The sequence below is a fragment of the Tachysurus fulvidraco genome, chromosome 15 (assembly GCF_022655615.1).
Source record: "Tachysurus fulvidraco isolate hzauxx_2018 chromosome 15, HZAU_PFXX_2.0, whole genome shotgun sequence".
NCBI lineage: Eukaryota > Metazoa > Chordata > Actinopteri > Siluriformes > Bagridae > Tachysurus > Tachysurus fulvidraco.
In genome coordinates, this window is record NC_062532.1 from 21004091 (window position 1) to 21022378 (window position 18288).

An 18288-nucleotide genomic window follows, 5' to 3' on the forward strand; every position below is an offset into this window, starting at 1 on the left:
TGAGGGTCACATGAGAGTAGATCGAGCAGTGCAGTTGATACAGTTGTCAGACTGTGGGGAATGGATTAGAGTAAGAATGTGTGGCACACGAGAAGACCGAAAAGCAGAACGAGATGGATATAAACACACAGAGTGATTTAGGGTTCAGTGAATAAGGTGAAACGGGCGTGGGGACAAGGAGTGCTATGGAAATAAGAGCTCAGAAAGCCGCCGTTCAAATCAGAAATCTTGTAATTACGACGTACCGCTCCCTTTAACACCGCTACAGCTGTACTGGGAGCTGTGAATTTATCTATGAAAGCCAACTGAGATTGGTTATGTGGTGTCATATAAAGGTGAAGATTGTAGCTGCTGAGAGACAGTTGCACCACGCAATTGCATGATTTTCATAACATCTATACTACGCTGCACGGTGGACTCTAAAATAATCACACGCTAGGTATTTGACTCCTTTCAAGCACCACACACAGCACACAGCACATGCACCATGGTCAACACACAAAGACAACTCAGCCCGAAGCGACCTTGCATCTCTTTGTGTGATTGTAGACTCGAGCCCCATCTGCGAGGCACACTAAGCTCCTGCTTAAACCACCGTTCCGCTATACCAGACACACACTCGGTCCATCAACATCACTGTGTATTAAACCCACGTGCAGTCACACACGCTGATGCACTTACACAGCGAATGCACACGACATCAACCCGGCGAGCAGCTGTCAGAGAGAGAGAAGCCTTTCAGCTCTGACGGGTGTGTGTTGCATGTAAGTACGTACGTTAAAAGGGAAATCCGTATAGGTCGCGATACCGAGTACGCTCTTAGGAATGACTATGAATATCTCAGAAGAAGGAGATATTTTATAAAACTATTTCTGAAGAGTGCTATCATACATTAAGTTGTACTTTTGATGATAGATGATGAGGAGGAGGATGAGGATACTAACTGATGCATGCACTTTAGGGTCAGAGCTGCACATCATCGTAGAGAGTATATACCATAAAACTTCAACGAATGTCACGTTTAATCGTCTTCGACTGCAATCACACTGTCTATATCTCTTGAAGTGCTATGGAGGACAATGTGTTTGTACTGACACGTTCTACCGGAGAGAGATAAAAACATGCAGTTAGAGCAGATATGACACAGACAGAAACCGACATGGCGACGATGTTGGCGTCGGTGAAAATGATACAGTGAACACTGTTACTGGAGGTATCCAGGGTCTTTTCTAGATCATTACTGCCGAGCAAAAGTTTAAGGAATTTTCGTATTGACAATGTAGTCGCGCTGTATTATTTTGCCATTAAGTGGCACGTGGGTGGCTTGAGCGTGGTTAGCAATGTATCTCCTCACACCGCCAGGGTTGGGCGGTGTCGCAGTTCCGCACTCCACCTGGTGTGTGTGGAGAGTTTGCAATGGTTCGTCACCGTGGCCTGCGGGGCGTGTCTCGGGTACTATCGGTTCCTCCGCAGGCCAAAGACATGCAGGTAGGTTGATTGGCATCTCTGGAAATTGTCGTACCGTTAGTAGGTGTCCGAGTGCGTGATGCGTGATAATGAGTGTCGTGGTGTGTGTCGCCTGTGATGGTTGGCACTTCGTCCAGACGTGTAGCCGGACCCGATGCCCGATGACGCCTGAATAGGCACAGTTCCCCGCTTGTGACCGCCGAGAATGCTCAGTTCAGACTGTACCACCCCCCCGCTTGGGTTTACTTTTGCAAACCCCTACACAGACACGCCCACGCTGCTAATGCGACGATGATCCCCCCCCCCAATTGAACATGAGTGATGTGCAATGGCTGTAAGATGCATTCCTAACCATTCCCTTCTCTCATTGGTATCCAACCAGTCATCGGTGGTGTGCATTCCCCCACTTAGGACTGTCACCGGATGCGGAGTTGGAGGAGTTTATCTGAGAGGATCCTCTGACCAGGTAGCCCTTGCCCTCCACTGAAGGTACCAGTGAGCTTTGCCGGCTCGTATGCATTCTTTATCTGCGTGGTGGTCTTACGAATTTTATTAAAGATACACGTTGAGCCGATTCCATCACAAAACAGGAATACTAGGATTGTCCTTTTTCTAGGCTTTTCACAGGTTCCTATTGTTTGTTACTATCCCTATGTCTTTCTATTCGTATCCAAGAGTGTCCCACCTTTTACAGCTGAAATTTATTCGATCCCCATCGCAGAAATCGACGTAAAACAAAAATCTGCCTCGGCTCTACATATACCACCCCTTTAACAAGCCCTGCTCGTAACAACAGTTCTCGTACTACAATTGATTCTAACAGGTTCCCCAACACCGATTCAGATCTTAATGAATTTCTGCAACCCTCCTACTCGCAAAACACTGTCCAGTCTGACCACGAGCCCCTCACGAATAACCCGGACACCGAGGTTCTGGTAGTAGCAGACAGCAGACAGGTGTAAACTCACTCCAGCCCACCCATTTAATTGCACCATCCCCAATGGCATCCATGGTGCATGTAAATAGGAGTTTCTTTTTCCTCCCTATTGTGGTTTTTTTGGACGCTCCACTATTGCCTTCTCTAAATTCGCCCGCCAGAAGATGTAGTCTAAGTTTGTGTTTCTCTTCCGTGTGTTTCAAAACAATGCGCCCCCATGAAGCCTGACATTCCGGTGCCCTTCTCTACTGCACATACTCGCATCGTACAGTTATCAGCAGTGAGTCTGCTCAGCCTCATAAAGCACACATCGTTTTTTTTGCATCAGGCCCGGTTCTCGCGTTCTGACTGTTGTGATGGTAATTCTGCCGCTCTGTACACCCTATGCGCCAAGTTGGATAGGAAGAAAGAAGCGTAACCCCCAGACACCCACACCAACGCCCCGTTTACCAAAGTAGTGTAGACTCAGTAGGTGTAGGTGTATACTTTGTTTGTCGTCTGAAGTATTTCTCTTTTAACTACGTTAGTATTCATAGAAATAGGTTTTTGGTAAAAATCAAGGAGTAATCCTGTTAATTTAGTCGTGTTCTCCACACCACGACGTCTGGTGTGGGTGATGTTCCATAGCACAGTAAATCGTCGACTTCACGAACCATTGCATTTTTTAGCTACTCTCGCGAGAAAGCGTCCCTGTTTTACAGACAGTGCCTACTATGTTCATGCGCTAAAAGCAGCTCAGGATTTCTCTTCGCACCCTGAAAAATTGTCTCCAGTGTTAGTATTTCCACCCCCTCGGGCACAAGTCCAACAGTGACGCCCGACACACACACGATCTACTTTCGAAAACACACCGTAGGGTATCCTACGATAAAAAGACACGCACAGAGGGGTGCCTGATTTATTTTGTTAGATCGGACTCAAGCACAAATGTGACGAGTCGTCAACAGAATGTTGTTCTTTTAATTAGATAATCGAGTGACCTTATGTAAAGTTAAGACGAGTCTGTCACATGATGACCCAAGGGATACACGGGTGGCTTAGTGCGTTAAAGCACAGTTCGTAACCACAACCTTATCAGACGGCATGGTGGATTTCTCGGTTCAGAGTTACAGGTATCATAGAATGAGACGTTGTTTGTGTGTGGAGAGAGAGTTACTGATTAAGTGGGTTTTCGCACTCATATGGGTCCTCTTTGGCTTGGGTCTTAATATCGGAGCACTCGCACAAAATGAGTAACGGGTGCCGGGTTTTACTCACTCTAGCTTCATCGCTTTCAATCTCCCATTTCTTTCATTTATATTTTATCCTCCGAGTATGTGTCCACCCTCCAAATACCTCTATCTGGATTGTTCCCTTGTTCCCATGGGTATGCTGGTGTGCGGCCTCCCCCCTTATTGAATTGGCATGAGATTGTCATGGGACCACATCTCACGCTCATGTGTTATTCCAGGCGTTATAAATATCTCGTACCCCTGTAGCGCCTTCTACTATGCACGTGTTGTGTATGCCTTGTGTGCTGCTGTAGCTGAACTTTGATGATCCCCCTTTCTGCCCCCTTTCCCCCGCTGATGCATTTCCCGCTGCCTGTGCGCTCCTACTGTGGTGTACATTTCCCCTTTTCGCATGTGGTGCACTCCTGCCTCGTGCCGCCGACGATTGACGCGCCTCTGAGATACGCGTAAACACGTGGCTTCCCACCGTGAGCACGAGAAGTCGGAGAGCCTGAGAAGGTGTTCTGTAGCCCTATTTTACTGCAGACACCGTGTTTTTTATGTACCAGAATTTCCAGTTGATTTTTTTCGCACTCTTTACGTACCCCATTCGATCTGGAGGTTTGTAACCCTACTTTTGTCTCCTGCACTCTCCCCTACTTGATTCCCCATATGATTCCTCTTTCTTCCCCCTTCCCCCTTTATGCTACGATTGGGAACTTCGTTCCTAGTTGTTAGTATGGCTCCTCATTTTGCCCCGACAGCAGTTCCATACCACCTATTGCGCGCCCCCGGATCCCCTTTTCTGCCCTTCCCCTCTCTCTCACCCCTGTCCCTCCCTTTGCCTCTTTTGCCTACCTCTTTTATGCATATATTTCCCTGACAGAGCCTCGAGAAACAGTGATGATCGTTCATCGCCGAGTGTGTAAACCGACACAATACCATCCTCCTAACCGACCACGGTATAGGTGCGCCATTCTACTGTGACTACATCTGTATCCTACTGGTTCAGACCAGTTAATGTGAATCCTCTGGAGAGATCTTGATTCCTGTGTCTCAGCACGTCTGCGGTCGAATAAACATTAAAGGCAATGCGAAGTGATCATGCCTTGTCTTGACACGCTGCGACACTGCCGTCACTTAAGAGAGAACGTTAAAAAGAAGAGGACCCACCGTGTGAGTGGGTGAATCTTCACCTAACATCTGGAGAGGATGTTTATTTGACGGAATAATTCCGCCCCTCTACATTTCGCCCATCGTGTATATACCTAGACCGGTAGGTAAAATGGATAAAGGTGTTTTTTTTTTCTCTCCTGCCCTTGTGTGCCTCATAGATATAACAACCTGGCTTTATTCATGCGGTCTTTTTTTCCCCTCTACAAGAACACACACTTTACCTGATGTAGTACGTCCTCATTTATGTAGATTAGCGAGCTAGTGACCGCACCGGACCCCGTAGCACCTACCAGTTGGTGCGGCTAAAGTTACCGTCTTGACCCATACCAACCCATCCGAAATGTGCAAACACAGCAGTGAGCGGAACCCTACAGAATCCCCTTTCCAGCGTCACCTCACACCACCTTCCGGTTCCACACGACACCACAGAACGCAGCCCGAAAAGCAGTGAAACACACCACAGAGACGTGCAAAGCACACCCACACACAGCAGTGACCCCACACCCACACACTAAAGACACCACACAGCAGTGCTGCCTAAACAAACAAAAACACAAAAAAAATTACGAAGAGCTAAAACTTACCTCGACCCCCTCACAAAAACAGAAACAACAGCAGTGTTAACACAAGCAAAAAAATCGCCTTTTTTCCCTCCTCCTCGAAGAAAAACGAACGTGAACACACACAAAAAGAATGGGAACAAAAAAAAAAAAAAAACACACCCACGCAAGTGAAACACCCACACACCACACACACACACACCAGCAGTGAAAACACACACAAAAACACACATGCAGTGAACAACACACACACAACACACAGCAGTGAACACACCAAACACAACACACACAGCAGTGAACACACACACACACACAGCCAGTGAACACAACACCACACACAACACACACACACCGAGGCAACACACCCACACACACACAGCAGTGAACTAACACACACACACACACACACACAGCAGTGACACACACACACACAACACACACACACACACAGCAGTGAACACACACACACACACAGCAGTGAACACACACACACACACACACACACAGCAGTGAACACACACACACACACAGCAGTGAACACACACACACACACACACACACAGCAGTGAACACACACACACACACAGCAGTGAACACACACACACACACAGCAGTGAAAACACACGCACACACACACAGCAGTGAACACCACACACACACACACAGCAGTGAACACCACACACACAACAGCAGTGAACACAACACCACACACATCAGTTAACACACACACACACACAGCAGTGAACACACACACACACACAGCAGTGAACACACACACACACAGCGGAGAACACACACACACAGCAGAGAACACACACACACACACACACACACACACACAGCAGGGAACACACACACACACACACAGCAGTGAACACACACACACACACACAGCAGTGAACACACACACACACACACGCACACACACACAGCAGTGAACACACACAAACACACACACACAGCAGTGAACACACACAGACACACACAGCAGTGAACACACACAACCACAACACTACACACACACACACAGCAGTGAACACACACACACACACACACACAACACAGCAGTGAACACACACACACACACACACACAGCAGTGAAACACACACACACACACACACACACACAGCAGTGAACACACACACACAGCAGTGAACACACACACACACACACACACAGCAGTGAACACACACACAACACACACAGCAGTGAACACACACACACAACACACAGCAGTGAACACACACCACACACACACAGCAGTGAACACACACCACACACACACAGCAGTGACACACACACACACACACACAGCAGTGAACACACACACACACAAGTCAGTGAACACACACACACACAACCCATTTAACACACACACACACACACACACACACACAGCAGTGAACACACACACACACACACACACAGCAGTGAACACACACACACACACACAGCCTGAACACACACACACACCACACACACAGCAGTGAACACACACACACACACAGCAGTGAACACACACACACACACACAGCAGTGAACACCACACACACACACACACCAGCACAACACACACACACACACACACAACACACACACAGCAGTGAACACACACCCACACACCCTCACACCACCCAGCATGACCCCAAACCACACCACAACACCCCACCACCACACCCCAACAGCAGTCCGACAACAGACAACACCCACCCCCCGCAGTGAACCAACCCAACACACAAACACAAACACCCCCACCTCCCCCCCCCACAGCACCCTCGTGAACACCCCCACCAACCCCCACACCCAACCCCACCACCCCCCACCCACGCAGTGACACCACCACCCAAAACCACACCCACACCACCCACCAGCTCGCCTATTAGCAGACGAACACACCCCCTTTCCGTCCCAACCCACCGCACACACACCAGTCCACAGACTGCCTCCTCCCGCACACCCCCACCCCACCCCCCCCCCACCACCACACCCACCCCCCCCCCCCCACCCCCCCCCACCCCCCTCCCACTACCCCCACACACCCCCCCGCCCCTCCCCCCCCCCCCCCAACCCCCCCCCCCCCCCAGTCGCCCCCCCCCACACCACACACCACCAACCCCAAATACCCTCCCCACAACACCACACACAAACACCCATTCCACCACCCACCACCACCCCTCCCCACGACCCCCCGACCCGACACACCCACCACCACCCACACACCCCCCACACCCCCCCCCCCCCCACCCACCCACAACCCACCCCCCCCCCACGCCCACCGCCCGCCACCACCCACCATCCACCCCCCACCCCACACACCCCACAACCACCCCACCCCCACCAACACCCCCCAATCCCACCCCCCCAGGCCCAGTGCACCGCCTTCCCCCGCCACCCCCACCCACCCACACCACCACGCCCCCCCCACCACCCACCACACACAACCCCCACCCACCCCCACCAACCCCAACCCCACCTCCCCCCAACAACATCCCCCACACACCACCACACCAGCCCCACAGTCAACCCCCACCCCCCACCACACAACCCCCCACCACCCCCCACACACCCCCCTCCACCCCCCCACTACACACCCCACCACCCCCACACACACACCCCAACAACCCCCCCACCGCCCCCCGACCTTGACCCCCCACCCAACACCCCCCCCACACCCAACCCCCACCCCACCCCCACCACACCACCAAACCACCCCCATCCCCCCCCCACTCCCCTTGAACCCCCAACACCACCACCCCCCCCCAACTAACACCCAACCACCCAACCCCCCCACCCCCCCCACCCCGACCACCCCACCACCACCCAACACACACCCCCCCCCCACCCGCCACCCGCCCCCCCACGCCCCCCTCGCACCCCAACCCCCCCACCTCCCCCCACACGACACCCCCCCCACCCACCAACCCACACACCCCCACCCCACACAACCCAACCCAACCCAACCCCCCCCCGCCCCACCCACCCCCAGTGCCAACGCCCCCAACCCCCCACACCCCCATTCACCCCCCCCCCCCCCCCGCCCCACCGCCCCCACCCCCCCCCCCCCCCCACCCCCGTTGCACCACACACACGCCCCACCCCAACAACACTACATACCCCCCCCTACACCAACTCCCCCCACGACCACCACCAACCACCCCCCTCATACTCCACCAACCCCAAAGACCACACCCTCCCCCCCCACCCCCCCACCAACCACCACTACCATCCACTCACCCACCACCCCCACCCCCCCCTCCCAACCCACCCCCCCCCCCACCCCCACCCCACCACACCCCCTCGCTTTACTCGCCTCCCCACAGGTGACCCACCCACCACCCACCACACCCCACACACCCCACCAACCACACCCCCCAACACAACCCCACCCTACCCACACCACCCCCCTCCCACCCCAACACACTTTACCCACACAGCCACCCGCGCCGCCCCCCCTCACCCTCCCCTTCAACACCCACCCTCCCACCCACCATCTCCCCACCCCACACACCCTCTTCCCACCGCGCATGTGACTACACCCAACCCGACCTCAACTCCACAACTCAGCCCCATTGATAATACACATTCGACACACCCTACCCTCGCCACCCCCACACAGCAGTGTGCGGCGCCCGGACCTCGCGTAACGGCATCTTTGTGTATGTGCGTTGCTCGCGAGGGAGTGCCTGCTCACTCTAGCTGGAAGGCTCGGCTACCCATGGGTATGATGGCATCTGGTATTGCGGCCGAGTACTCCAAACCCACAATCCCTCGTTGCGGGGAGCAGACACTTCGTATAGTCGCTACTACCATGTAGGATGTGGCCACTGTGTTAGTCCTGTTTTGGGATATTAGCCACCTCTGCCACTCCTCTTATGCCTAAGTTGGCTGGTTGCTTTTTGTTGTGTGCATTGACTAAAAATATACCAAATCAATTCTTTTCCCCAGGAAACAAACCCACATTTACAGAATACACTGATGTCGTGTTTGGAAGGAGGAGGCGAATTTTTCGTCACGTTAATTGTTGTTTTTTTTTATTATTATTATTTAGGGCACCTACAACCTGGAGACCAAATGTTGGAGGTGAACGGAGAAAGTCTGATTGGTGTAACGAGTGAGAGGTGCGTTTCATTTCAGGACCCAAAAGGTTATAAAGCAACGATGCATTTCACCTCGGTTACGCTGTGTGAGTCACATGATCAGGATTTGTAAGGATAACATAAAGAATTCCTTCGTCTCTATGACGTCTTTCAATTTATACAAATAACCTAGAACTCAAAGGCCTTTACAGTGTCAAACCTTGTTTTTATCTTTTCACCATCTACAGTTTCTGTCGATCTGTCCATCCATGCAGTGTAAATTCAGACACTTGCTTTAATTTATAGAATTAAAAAACGTAATTTTTCCTCCAGAGCAGTGGATATCCTCAGAGCAGCTTCGTCCACAAACCACATGCGACTTCTGATAGCACGAGATGAGGAAGCGAGGTAAGACACACACACACACACAAACACACACAGAGACACACACACAGACACACACACACACACACACACACACACACACACACACACAAACACACAGAGACACAGAGACACACACACACATACACACAGAGACACAGAGACACACACACTGACACACACACACACACACACACAGACACACACACACACAGACACACACAAACACACACACACAAATACACACACACACACACACAAACACACACAGACACACACAAACACACACAGACACACACTCACTCACACACACACAGACACACACAGACACACACTCACTCACACTCACTCACACACAGACACACACACAGACACACACAAGCACACACAGACACACACTCACTCACACACACACACACACACACACACACACACACACACACACACACACACACACACACACACACACACACAGAGTTCTAAAACAATAGTAGTCACACATGTAGCAGCTCCTTTTAGACTTTATTTTCTTGACATTACTGGAGTCCTGAATTGATGACCAAAAATACGCAGCTTATTCAGACTTAATGATTACAAGCTAAATGTAGCTACACCAGGTGAAAGCAGTGGTTAGTGGGCGGGGCTCGGGGGCAGAGGTGAGCCAATCAAGAGATGAAGAATGTTCCAGAACATCGTCCTTACATTCTTAGAGCAAATGATCCATCTGAACATTTAACAATCTAAAGAGTTTAGGTTTCTAGGATTTTGGTTTCCGGCAGAGATGGGGACTCGAGTCATATGACTCGAGTCGTGTCAGACTTAAGTCGCAAATTTGAGACTTGAGATTTGCTTGACACATATTAAAAAAAGACTCGACTTGACTTTGACTTGACATTCATGACTTGAGACTTGACTCGGACTTGAGTTAAAAAACTCAGAGATGGGGGACTCGACTCGAGTCAGTCTTAAGTCGCAAGCTTAAGACTTGAGACTTGCTTGACAAATATTAAAAAAAGACTCGACTTGACATTCATGACTTGAGACTTGACTCGGACTTGAGTTAAACGACTCAGAGATGGGGGACTCGACTTGACTCGAGTCAGACTTAAGTCACAAGCTTGAGACTTGCTTGACAAATATTAAAAAAAGATTCGACTTGACATTCATGACTTGAGACTTGACTCGGACTTGAGTTAAACGACTCAGAGATGGGGGACTCGACTTGACTCGAGTCAGACTTAAGTCGCAAATTTGAGACTCGAGACTCGCTTGACAAATATTTTTAAAAAAAAGACTCGACTTGACTTGACATTCATGACTTGAGACTTACTCGTGACTTGCACATGAGTGACTTACTCCCACCTCCGGTTTCCGGGCCATGTACGAGCTCTTAAAGAGGTTCCTTGAGGGTTCTTTGTAGAGTTAAAGGTTCTAGATGAAGCTTTTAGGTTTAGAGTTCCAGTGCATCGCAGTTCCATCAACACAAATGAGGAACACCTTCGAGATTTAACCCACATCCAGTTCCCCTGATTTAAACCCAGTACCCATTGTTATGAGGGCTGTAGATTTCATAGCCTTGTATGTTAGTCAGTAGACAAGCACTTGGTGTAACGTCACCCCTTCAGTTAAAGCGAATCCCTTGCTAAGGGAAGCTATTAGCCAGCTAGCGATTGGTGTTTAGCTAACATACTCCACCAACTTGTGTTTAGGGAAGTTGGACACTTTTTGTTTTATTCCTACTATTCCTATTAATAACAACATGTTCCTTATATACTGTACATGAAGCGACATAGATTACCATAACAGTCACCATAATGGGATGAGTTTCATCTGTTCCGGAATATGTGTAAGAGGAGAAAGAGAGCAGATTGCAGAGAGACTAAGCCGGCGATATGAGTCTGGAGTCTTTAATCCGTGCTCTGTCTTTAACCTGTGTTTAGAGGATTAAAGTTCTTCCACAGGGTATGAAGGTTTGTAGCCATCCAGGTCATTTACTGTACAAACGTCCGGTACGAAAAGACGACGGACACGAGTGGGTTGTTTCTCAAAGATGTTTTGCGTTCCATTGCAGCGTGACGTAATCAGGAAGGTGATGACGATAGTACGATTCCAGTCACCTTGTCGGACCTCGAATCCTGTCTTCACACTAGTATGTAACTTTTTCGGCTTTAGTGGACGTAGTGGTACGTCCAGGTTTTAGTTCCGTACTCGTAATTAGCTCGGATTTGTTATGATTTGGCTTTTTTTCCTTTTAGAGCCAGTTGGAGTCTGGATGGTAGTTGAGGGAGGGAGGGAGGTGGATGGAGACGAATGGACGGATGCAGTTCAAGTGATTAATAGCAGTTGGATGGAGTTGATGGTTGACTGACTGGAAGAGGTTGAAGTTGAATGAACACAAAGGGGTGAAGACATTCTGATAGAGTTGTGATGGAGGGAATTGGATGGAGTGCAGGTGACACGAGACACTTGGATGGAGGAAGTTAGATGGAGGCACTTGGATGGAGGTAGGCGATATAAAGAGCTAGATAAGGACAGATACAAATAGTTGGACTGAGCTAGTGGGAAGTGATGGGTAAATGGAGATAGAGGTTGATGGGTAGATGAAGGCAGTTGGATCGAAATGGTAACGTGAGATGATTGGATGGAGGTTGTCGGATTAAAAGTGCTGGATGGAGACATTTGGATGGAGGCAGTAGGACAAGCAGTTTGATGGAGGACGAAGGATTAAAGCTGTTAGAGGAGATGGTCATTGAGATGTTTGACGGAGACATTTGATGGAGGCAGTTAAACAGAGTTTGATGTATGTAGATGGAGATGATGGGTGGATAGAGAAGGGGGTGGATAGAGATTGGATGAAGTTGATGGTTGACTGGAAGAGGTTGAAGTTGAATGAACACAAAGGGGTGAAGACATTCTGATAGAGTTGTGATGGAGGGAATTGGATGGAGTGCAGGTGACACGAGACACTTGGATGGAGGAAGTTAGATGGAGGCACTTGGATGGAGGTAGGCGATATAAACAGCTAGATAAGGACAGATACAAATAGTTGGACTGAGCTAGTGGGAAGTGATGGGTAAATGGAGATAGAGGTTGATGGGTAGATGAAGGCAGTTGGATCGAAATGGTAACGTGAGATGATTGGATGGAGGTTGTCAGATTAAAAGTGCTGGATGGAGCCAGTAGGACAAACAGTTTGATGGAGGCCGTAGGATTAAAGCTGTTAGAAGAGATGGTCATTAAGATGCTTGATGGAGACATTTGATGGAGGCAGTTAAACAGAGTTTGATGTACAGTATGTAGATGGAGATGATGGGTGGATGGAGATGATTAGAGGTAGGATGCTGATGGTTGTTGGATGGAAACAGTAACTGGATTGATGTGGATATAGATGTAAACAGCTAGAAGAGAAGAAAAATCCCGGAATATGAGGTTGCAATTTCTAGATCATTTATTAGATGTTTTGACGGTTCTCACACTGAATAACTTACTTTTCATTTCATTCTCAAGAAAAGAATTTGCCGAACTGATGGAGAAATACGGCTCGAGCAGCAGCACCGGTTCCACCAGGAACTCGCCCATCCAGCACAGTGAGTCTCACTTTTCCCTCTACAACTTCCTGTCTGTGCTGCTATGGAAACCAGACTTTGGTTGTTGTTTTTTTTCTCAAAATTCACACATAGCAGCACTGTAGTGTGTGTATCGGATCGTCAGACCAAGTCGGACACTTTGGTTTCTGTCTTAAAGCAGGCAGATATTTGGACAGCACATCATCAGGGTCCTCGTCCAGATCCCAAAGTCCTCTGCTGCTCAGTCCAGCCGGGTCTCAGAACGCATACAGTAACACGGGACAGCTACTGTGCTCGCTTAGGTGTACATCACACACACACACACACACACACACACACACACACACACACACACAGAGTTTCCTAATGGTCAGAATACATGGTATGGTATACATGCATCATTTTGTTTGTTTTGTGTGTGTGTGTGTGTGTGTGTGTGTGTGTGTGTGTGTGTGTGTGTGCAGTCACCCAGGTGAAGGTGTGATCCAACTGATCTCAGTGGTTCGCTCCAGCACTCTGGGTATCACAATCAGCGGAGGCTCCAACAGACCAGACGGCCCAGAGGTGTTCATACAGGAAGTGATGTCAGGAGGAGACTGTCATCGGGTAACACGCGCTCTCTTTACAAAGATATTAACACTAAGTAAATGTAGAGGTCTGAGGCATTCAGCGTCTTAGCGTCAGACTTTATCGAGCGTGTGATGATTAGCAGATTCGATCTGTCGCGTGCAGGATGGACGTCTCAGAGCAGGAGATCAGCTCATTGCCATAAACAAGGAGGCGCTGATCGGGGTCACACACGAAGAGGCCAAAAGCACCATCAACAGAGTGAAGCTCAGGTGAAGAAGAACCCTAAAGTGTGTGTGATGTGGTGCATCAGACGTGTGACCGATCCCTAACTGATCCGTTGTCCTTTTGTTTACGTGAAGCCGTGAGCCGGTGGTGGAAATCGCCTTCATTCCAGGGAAAGGTCATTTTCCCTGCAGTACGTCGTTAGGCAGGGTTCAGAAAGCCGGCGCGAACGGATACGGCAGGTTAAACGTGCACGCCACGTCTCCTGAGGTGAGCACAACTCCACAGACAAAAAAAAACAATCTTTTTTTTAAAAATTTTTTTAATTTAAGTTTGTTTTATCGCAGGTTCGACCGGACGACACGGCACCGTCCTCTTCTCCCGACATCAGTCCTGCAGACATCCACGTTTCAGGTACAACATCACCGTGACGATAAATAACGTAGTCTTCTGTACACTCGAGTTATTCATTCATTCATTCATTCATTCATTCATCTTCTACCGCTTATCCGAACTTCTCGGGTCACGGGGAGCCTGTGCCTATCTCAGGCGTCATCTGGCATCGAGGCAGGATACACCCTGGACGGAGTGCCAACCCATCGCAGGGCACACACACACTCTCATTCACTCACACACTACGGACAATTTTCCAGAGATGCCAATCACCCTACCAATCATGATTTTCCAGAGATGCCAATCATGTCTTTGGACCGGGGGAGGAAACCGGAGTACCCGGAGGAAACCCCCGAGGCACGGGGAGAACATGCAAACTCCACACACACAAGGAGGAGGCGGGAATCGAACCCCCAACCCTAGAGGTGTGAGGCGAACGTGCTAACCACTAAGCCACCGTGCCCCCACACTCGATTTAAATCAGTACATTACGTTCCGGGTGGCAAAAGTATTGGCGCTCTTCAATACAAACTCTATGCTGATTCGGACCGGTCAGGAGGTGTCGCTTAATGTTAATGCTGCGGTGCGAACCTTTGTGACGTCTCATTAACTTTAAGATTATTATTAAGATTTATTCCTTCAAGGTTTTTCCATTAGCGTGGAGTTTAGCATCATGAGGCATGTTGCAGGTTTCCTTATCTGCAGCGCTGTGCATTTCATCATTTATTACACCAGGTGTTATAGTTCACAGGTCCACGAGATCTAGGAACAGCCACAGAGGTATGAGACTTATCATCGGAGGGGCGACGAACCACACCGTTGATATGAGGGGGAACGTAAGGCTTCTTTATCTATCGCCATGGTGACATGACACTGACAGATTAGTGGGAGCCGGATCTCAAGCGACGCCTAAATAATAAATAATAAATAATAATCCCACGTCTCTCACTTTCTCTCTCTCTCTCTCTCTCTTTTTTTCTTTTAACTTTTTTTAATTACTCATTTCTTTGTCCCTCTTGTTTGTTTTTCATTCTTTATCTTATCTTTAACTTACATCTATTCTCTTTTTCCTTCTGTCTCTCTTTGTTCAAATCTCTGTTCAAATCTGTCTCTTTTTTTTCCTCTTTCTTCTCTCTAATCCCTGTTTCATTTTCTCGTTCTTTTTTGATTGTCGTCTCTTTCTTAATATCTCTCACTCATATAGCACTTTTCTCCCTTTACTTTATCTAACTTCTTTATTCCTTATTTTCCCTTTTATCCTGAATTTTCTCACTTGGTCAGCTTTATTTGTATTCCCTCCTTTCTCTTGTTAGTCTGTCGTCCATTTCTAAAGTCCTGCACGATATAAATCATCGTCCTGAAGACCAAGGAAACTTTTTTTTTTTTTTTTTTTTTATTATGTCGCTTTGTAGAAGCCAACATTCTGTTTTCCTATTTCAGCTTAGACAAAAATTTATCAAGAGTAACTCCTCCTAGGGCTTTCGAGCCACATGCACCAAATACGGACATGTTGTAGAACCCGATCTAAAGTTTGTTGCTGTTACTTTTCTAAGCGATCCGAGTACCGGTACTTCCGGTACCGGGTCTCAAAATGGCCTTTTTCCCCCATAGACTCCCATTATAAACTTTGGAGGTTTATAACTCGGCAAGCTTTCGAAATCTCTACACCAAACTCGGCCGGCTCCTTTAGAGTGAACAAAGGTTTACATTGGTGTACCGAATGGCCTTTCGGTTGTCCCATAGCCCCGCCCCCAAAATATGCAAAATCAAAAAACTTTTTACAACATGGACATGTGACATATCAAAACACTCAGAACAATGACGGGAACTTCCTCACGTTTATTCTGATGACGTCACATGACATCACGTGATGTCATGTGAAAATCAAAAATTAGCACAACATGGGCATATCATATATCACAACACTCAGCCCAATGAGGGGAATTACCTCAAGTGTATTCTGGTGATGTCACATGAAAATCAAAAATAAGCACAACATGTACATGTGACTTATCAAGACACTCATCCCAATGTGGGGAACTTCTTCAGGAGTATTCGGATGACGTCACATGCTCGTCTCCACTTGCCTCCAAATGATTTTGCACCCCAGCTTTCTGTCCACTCGCCTCCAAAAAACACCGGCCTTTGCAAATATTTGCTTTGTCAAAGCCAACATCAAAGTTTGTCATGACGAACTTTAAACATCTAGTTATTATTATTATTATTTTAATGACTATGAGGTGTGTTGTGATTTCTCAGCAGCTTTGACTACACAGAGCAACGGTGCAGCATCCAAACCCAGAGTGTCTCTGGACCCCCACATACGCCTGCGATCAGAGAAACTGGACCTGGTGAGACTGCAGAGCAGAATCTGATCATAATAACCTAGATATTGATGCTAACAGACCCATGATTATGGATCTGTCCTCAGGCTCTGTCTTACCTCGGACTGGACGTCACGGAGGATAAGAGGAGAAAAATCAGAGAGAGTTTGTCCACAGATCCTCAAGGGACGGTGTCTTATGGAGGTGAACATTCTCCCGTAAATGTTGTAAAAGTTGTTTCTGTGTTTACATCCAGCTTTTCTTGTTTAATCAGAGTTTGTGGAGGCCACGCGTAATGTGTACCAGGATAAGCTGGAGGAGGCGGGGCTTGCGCAGGGACCATTTATGTTCTCCTATCACGAGGCAGCGAGTTTGATGGACACGTCGGCCTTCCACTCACCTGTAAGACCATAACGCTGATGGATTTGGTTTTCTTCATTTATGCTGTAATGTAAACGGTGGTGTGGATTCATGCCTCGTTCTTCTCTCCTTCAGACGTGTGAGTCAGAGTGCAGCTACAGCAGTGAGGAGATGGAACACTGCCAGTCTGACCTCAAGCAACCGCAGACACAGATGAAACAGCTGGAGGTGAAATATATCGTGCAATCATCCATCTATCCATCCATCTGTACATCCATCCATCTGTCCATCCATCTGTCCATCCATCTGTTCATCCATCCATCTGTACATCCATCTGTACATCCATCTGTACATCCATCCATCTGTCCATCCATCTGTTCATCCATCCATCTATTCATCCATCCATCTGTACATCCATCCATCTGTCCATCCATCTGTTCATCCATCCATCTGTCCATCCATCTGTCCATCCATCTGTACATCCATCTGTTCATCCATCCATCTGTACATCCATCCATCTGTCCATCCATCTGTACATCCATCCATCTATCCATCCATCTGTCCATCTGTACATCTATCCATCCATCTGTATGTCCATCCATCTATCCATCCATCTGTACAGCCATCCATCTGTACATCCATCTGTTCATCCATCCATCTGTACATCCATCCATCTGTACATCCATCTGTACATCCATCTGTTCATCCATCCATCTGTACATCCATCCATCTGTCCATCCATCCATCTATACATCCATCTGTACATCCATCCATTTATTCATCCATCTGTACATCCATTCATTTGTCCATCCATCTGTCCATCCATCTGTTCATCCATCCATCTGTCCATCCATCTGTCCATACATCTGTCCATACATCTGTACATCCATCCATCTATCCATCCATCTGTATGTCCATCCATCTATCCATCCATCTGTATAGCCATCCATCTATCCATCCATCTGTTCATCCATCCATCTGTTCATCCATCCATCTGTACATCCATCCATCTGTACATCCATCTGTACATCCATCTGTTCA

The 18288-nt window shown here is 48.4% G+C and overlaps 1 protein-coding gene across 3 annotated transcripts in view; it reads left to right on the forward strand.

Moving 5' to 3' along the window:
* The window catches only part of si:dkeyp-72e1.9 (syntaxin-binding protein 4), a 31543-nt gene that overhangs the window by 8004 nt on the left and 5251 nt on the right, over nt 1-18288 (forward strand). Inside the window, exons 4-15 of one of the 3 annotated variants that reach the window (XM_047800866.1) lie at nt 9401-9470; nt 9762-9836; nt 13320-13399; nt 13557-13680; nt 13843-13984; nt 14111-14217; nt 14308-14440; nt 14518-14584; nt 16823-16914; nt 16995-17091; nt 17162-17289; nt 17383-17475. In XM_047800866.1, the coding sequence (XP_047656822.1) occupies nt 9401-9470; nt 9762-9836; nt 13320-13399; nt 13557-13680; nt 13843-13984; nt 14111-14217; nt 14308-14440; nt 14518-14584; nt 16823-16914; nt 16995-17091; nt 17162-17289; nt 17383-17475 (1208 nt within the window). The remainder of the gene's footprint in view (nt 1-9400; nt 9471-9761; nt 9837-13319; nt 13400-13556; nt 13681-13842; nt 13985-14110; nt 14218-14307; nt 14441-14517; nt 14585-16822; nt 16915-16994; nt 17092-17161; nt 17290-17382; nt 17476-18288) is intronic. The other 2 variants (XM_047800867.1, XM_047800868.1) reach the window with 2 other exon arrangements.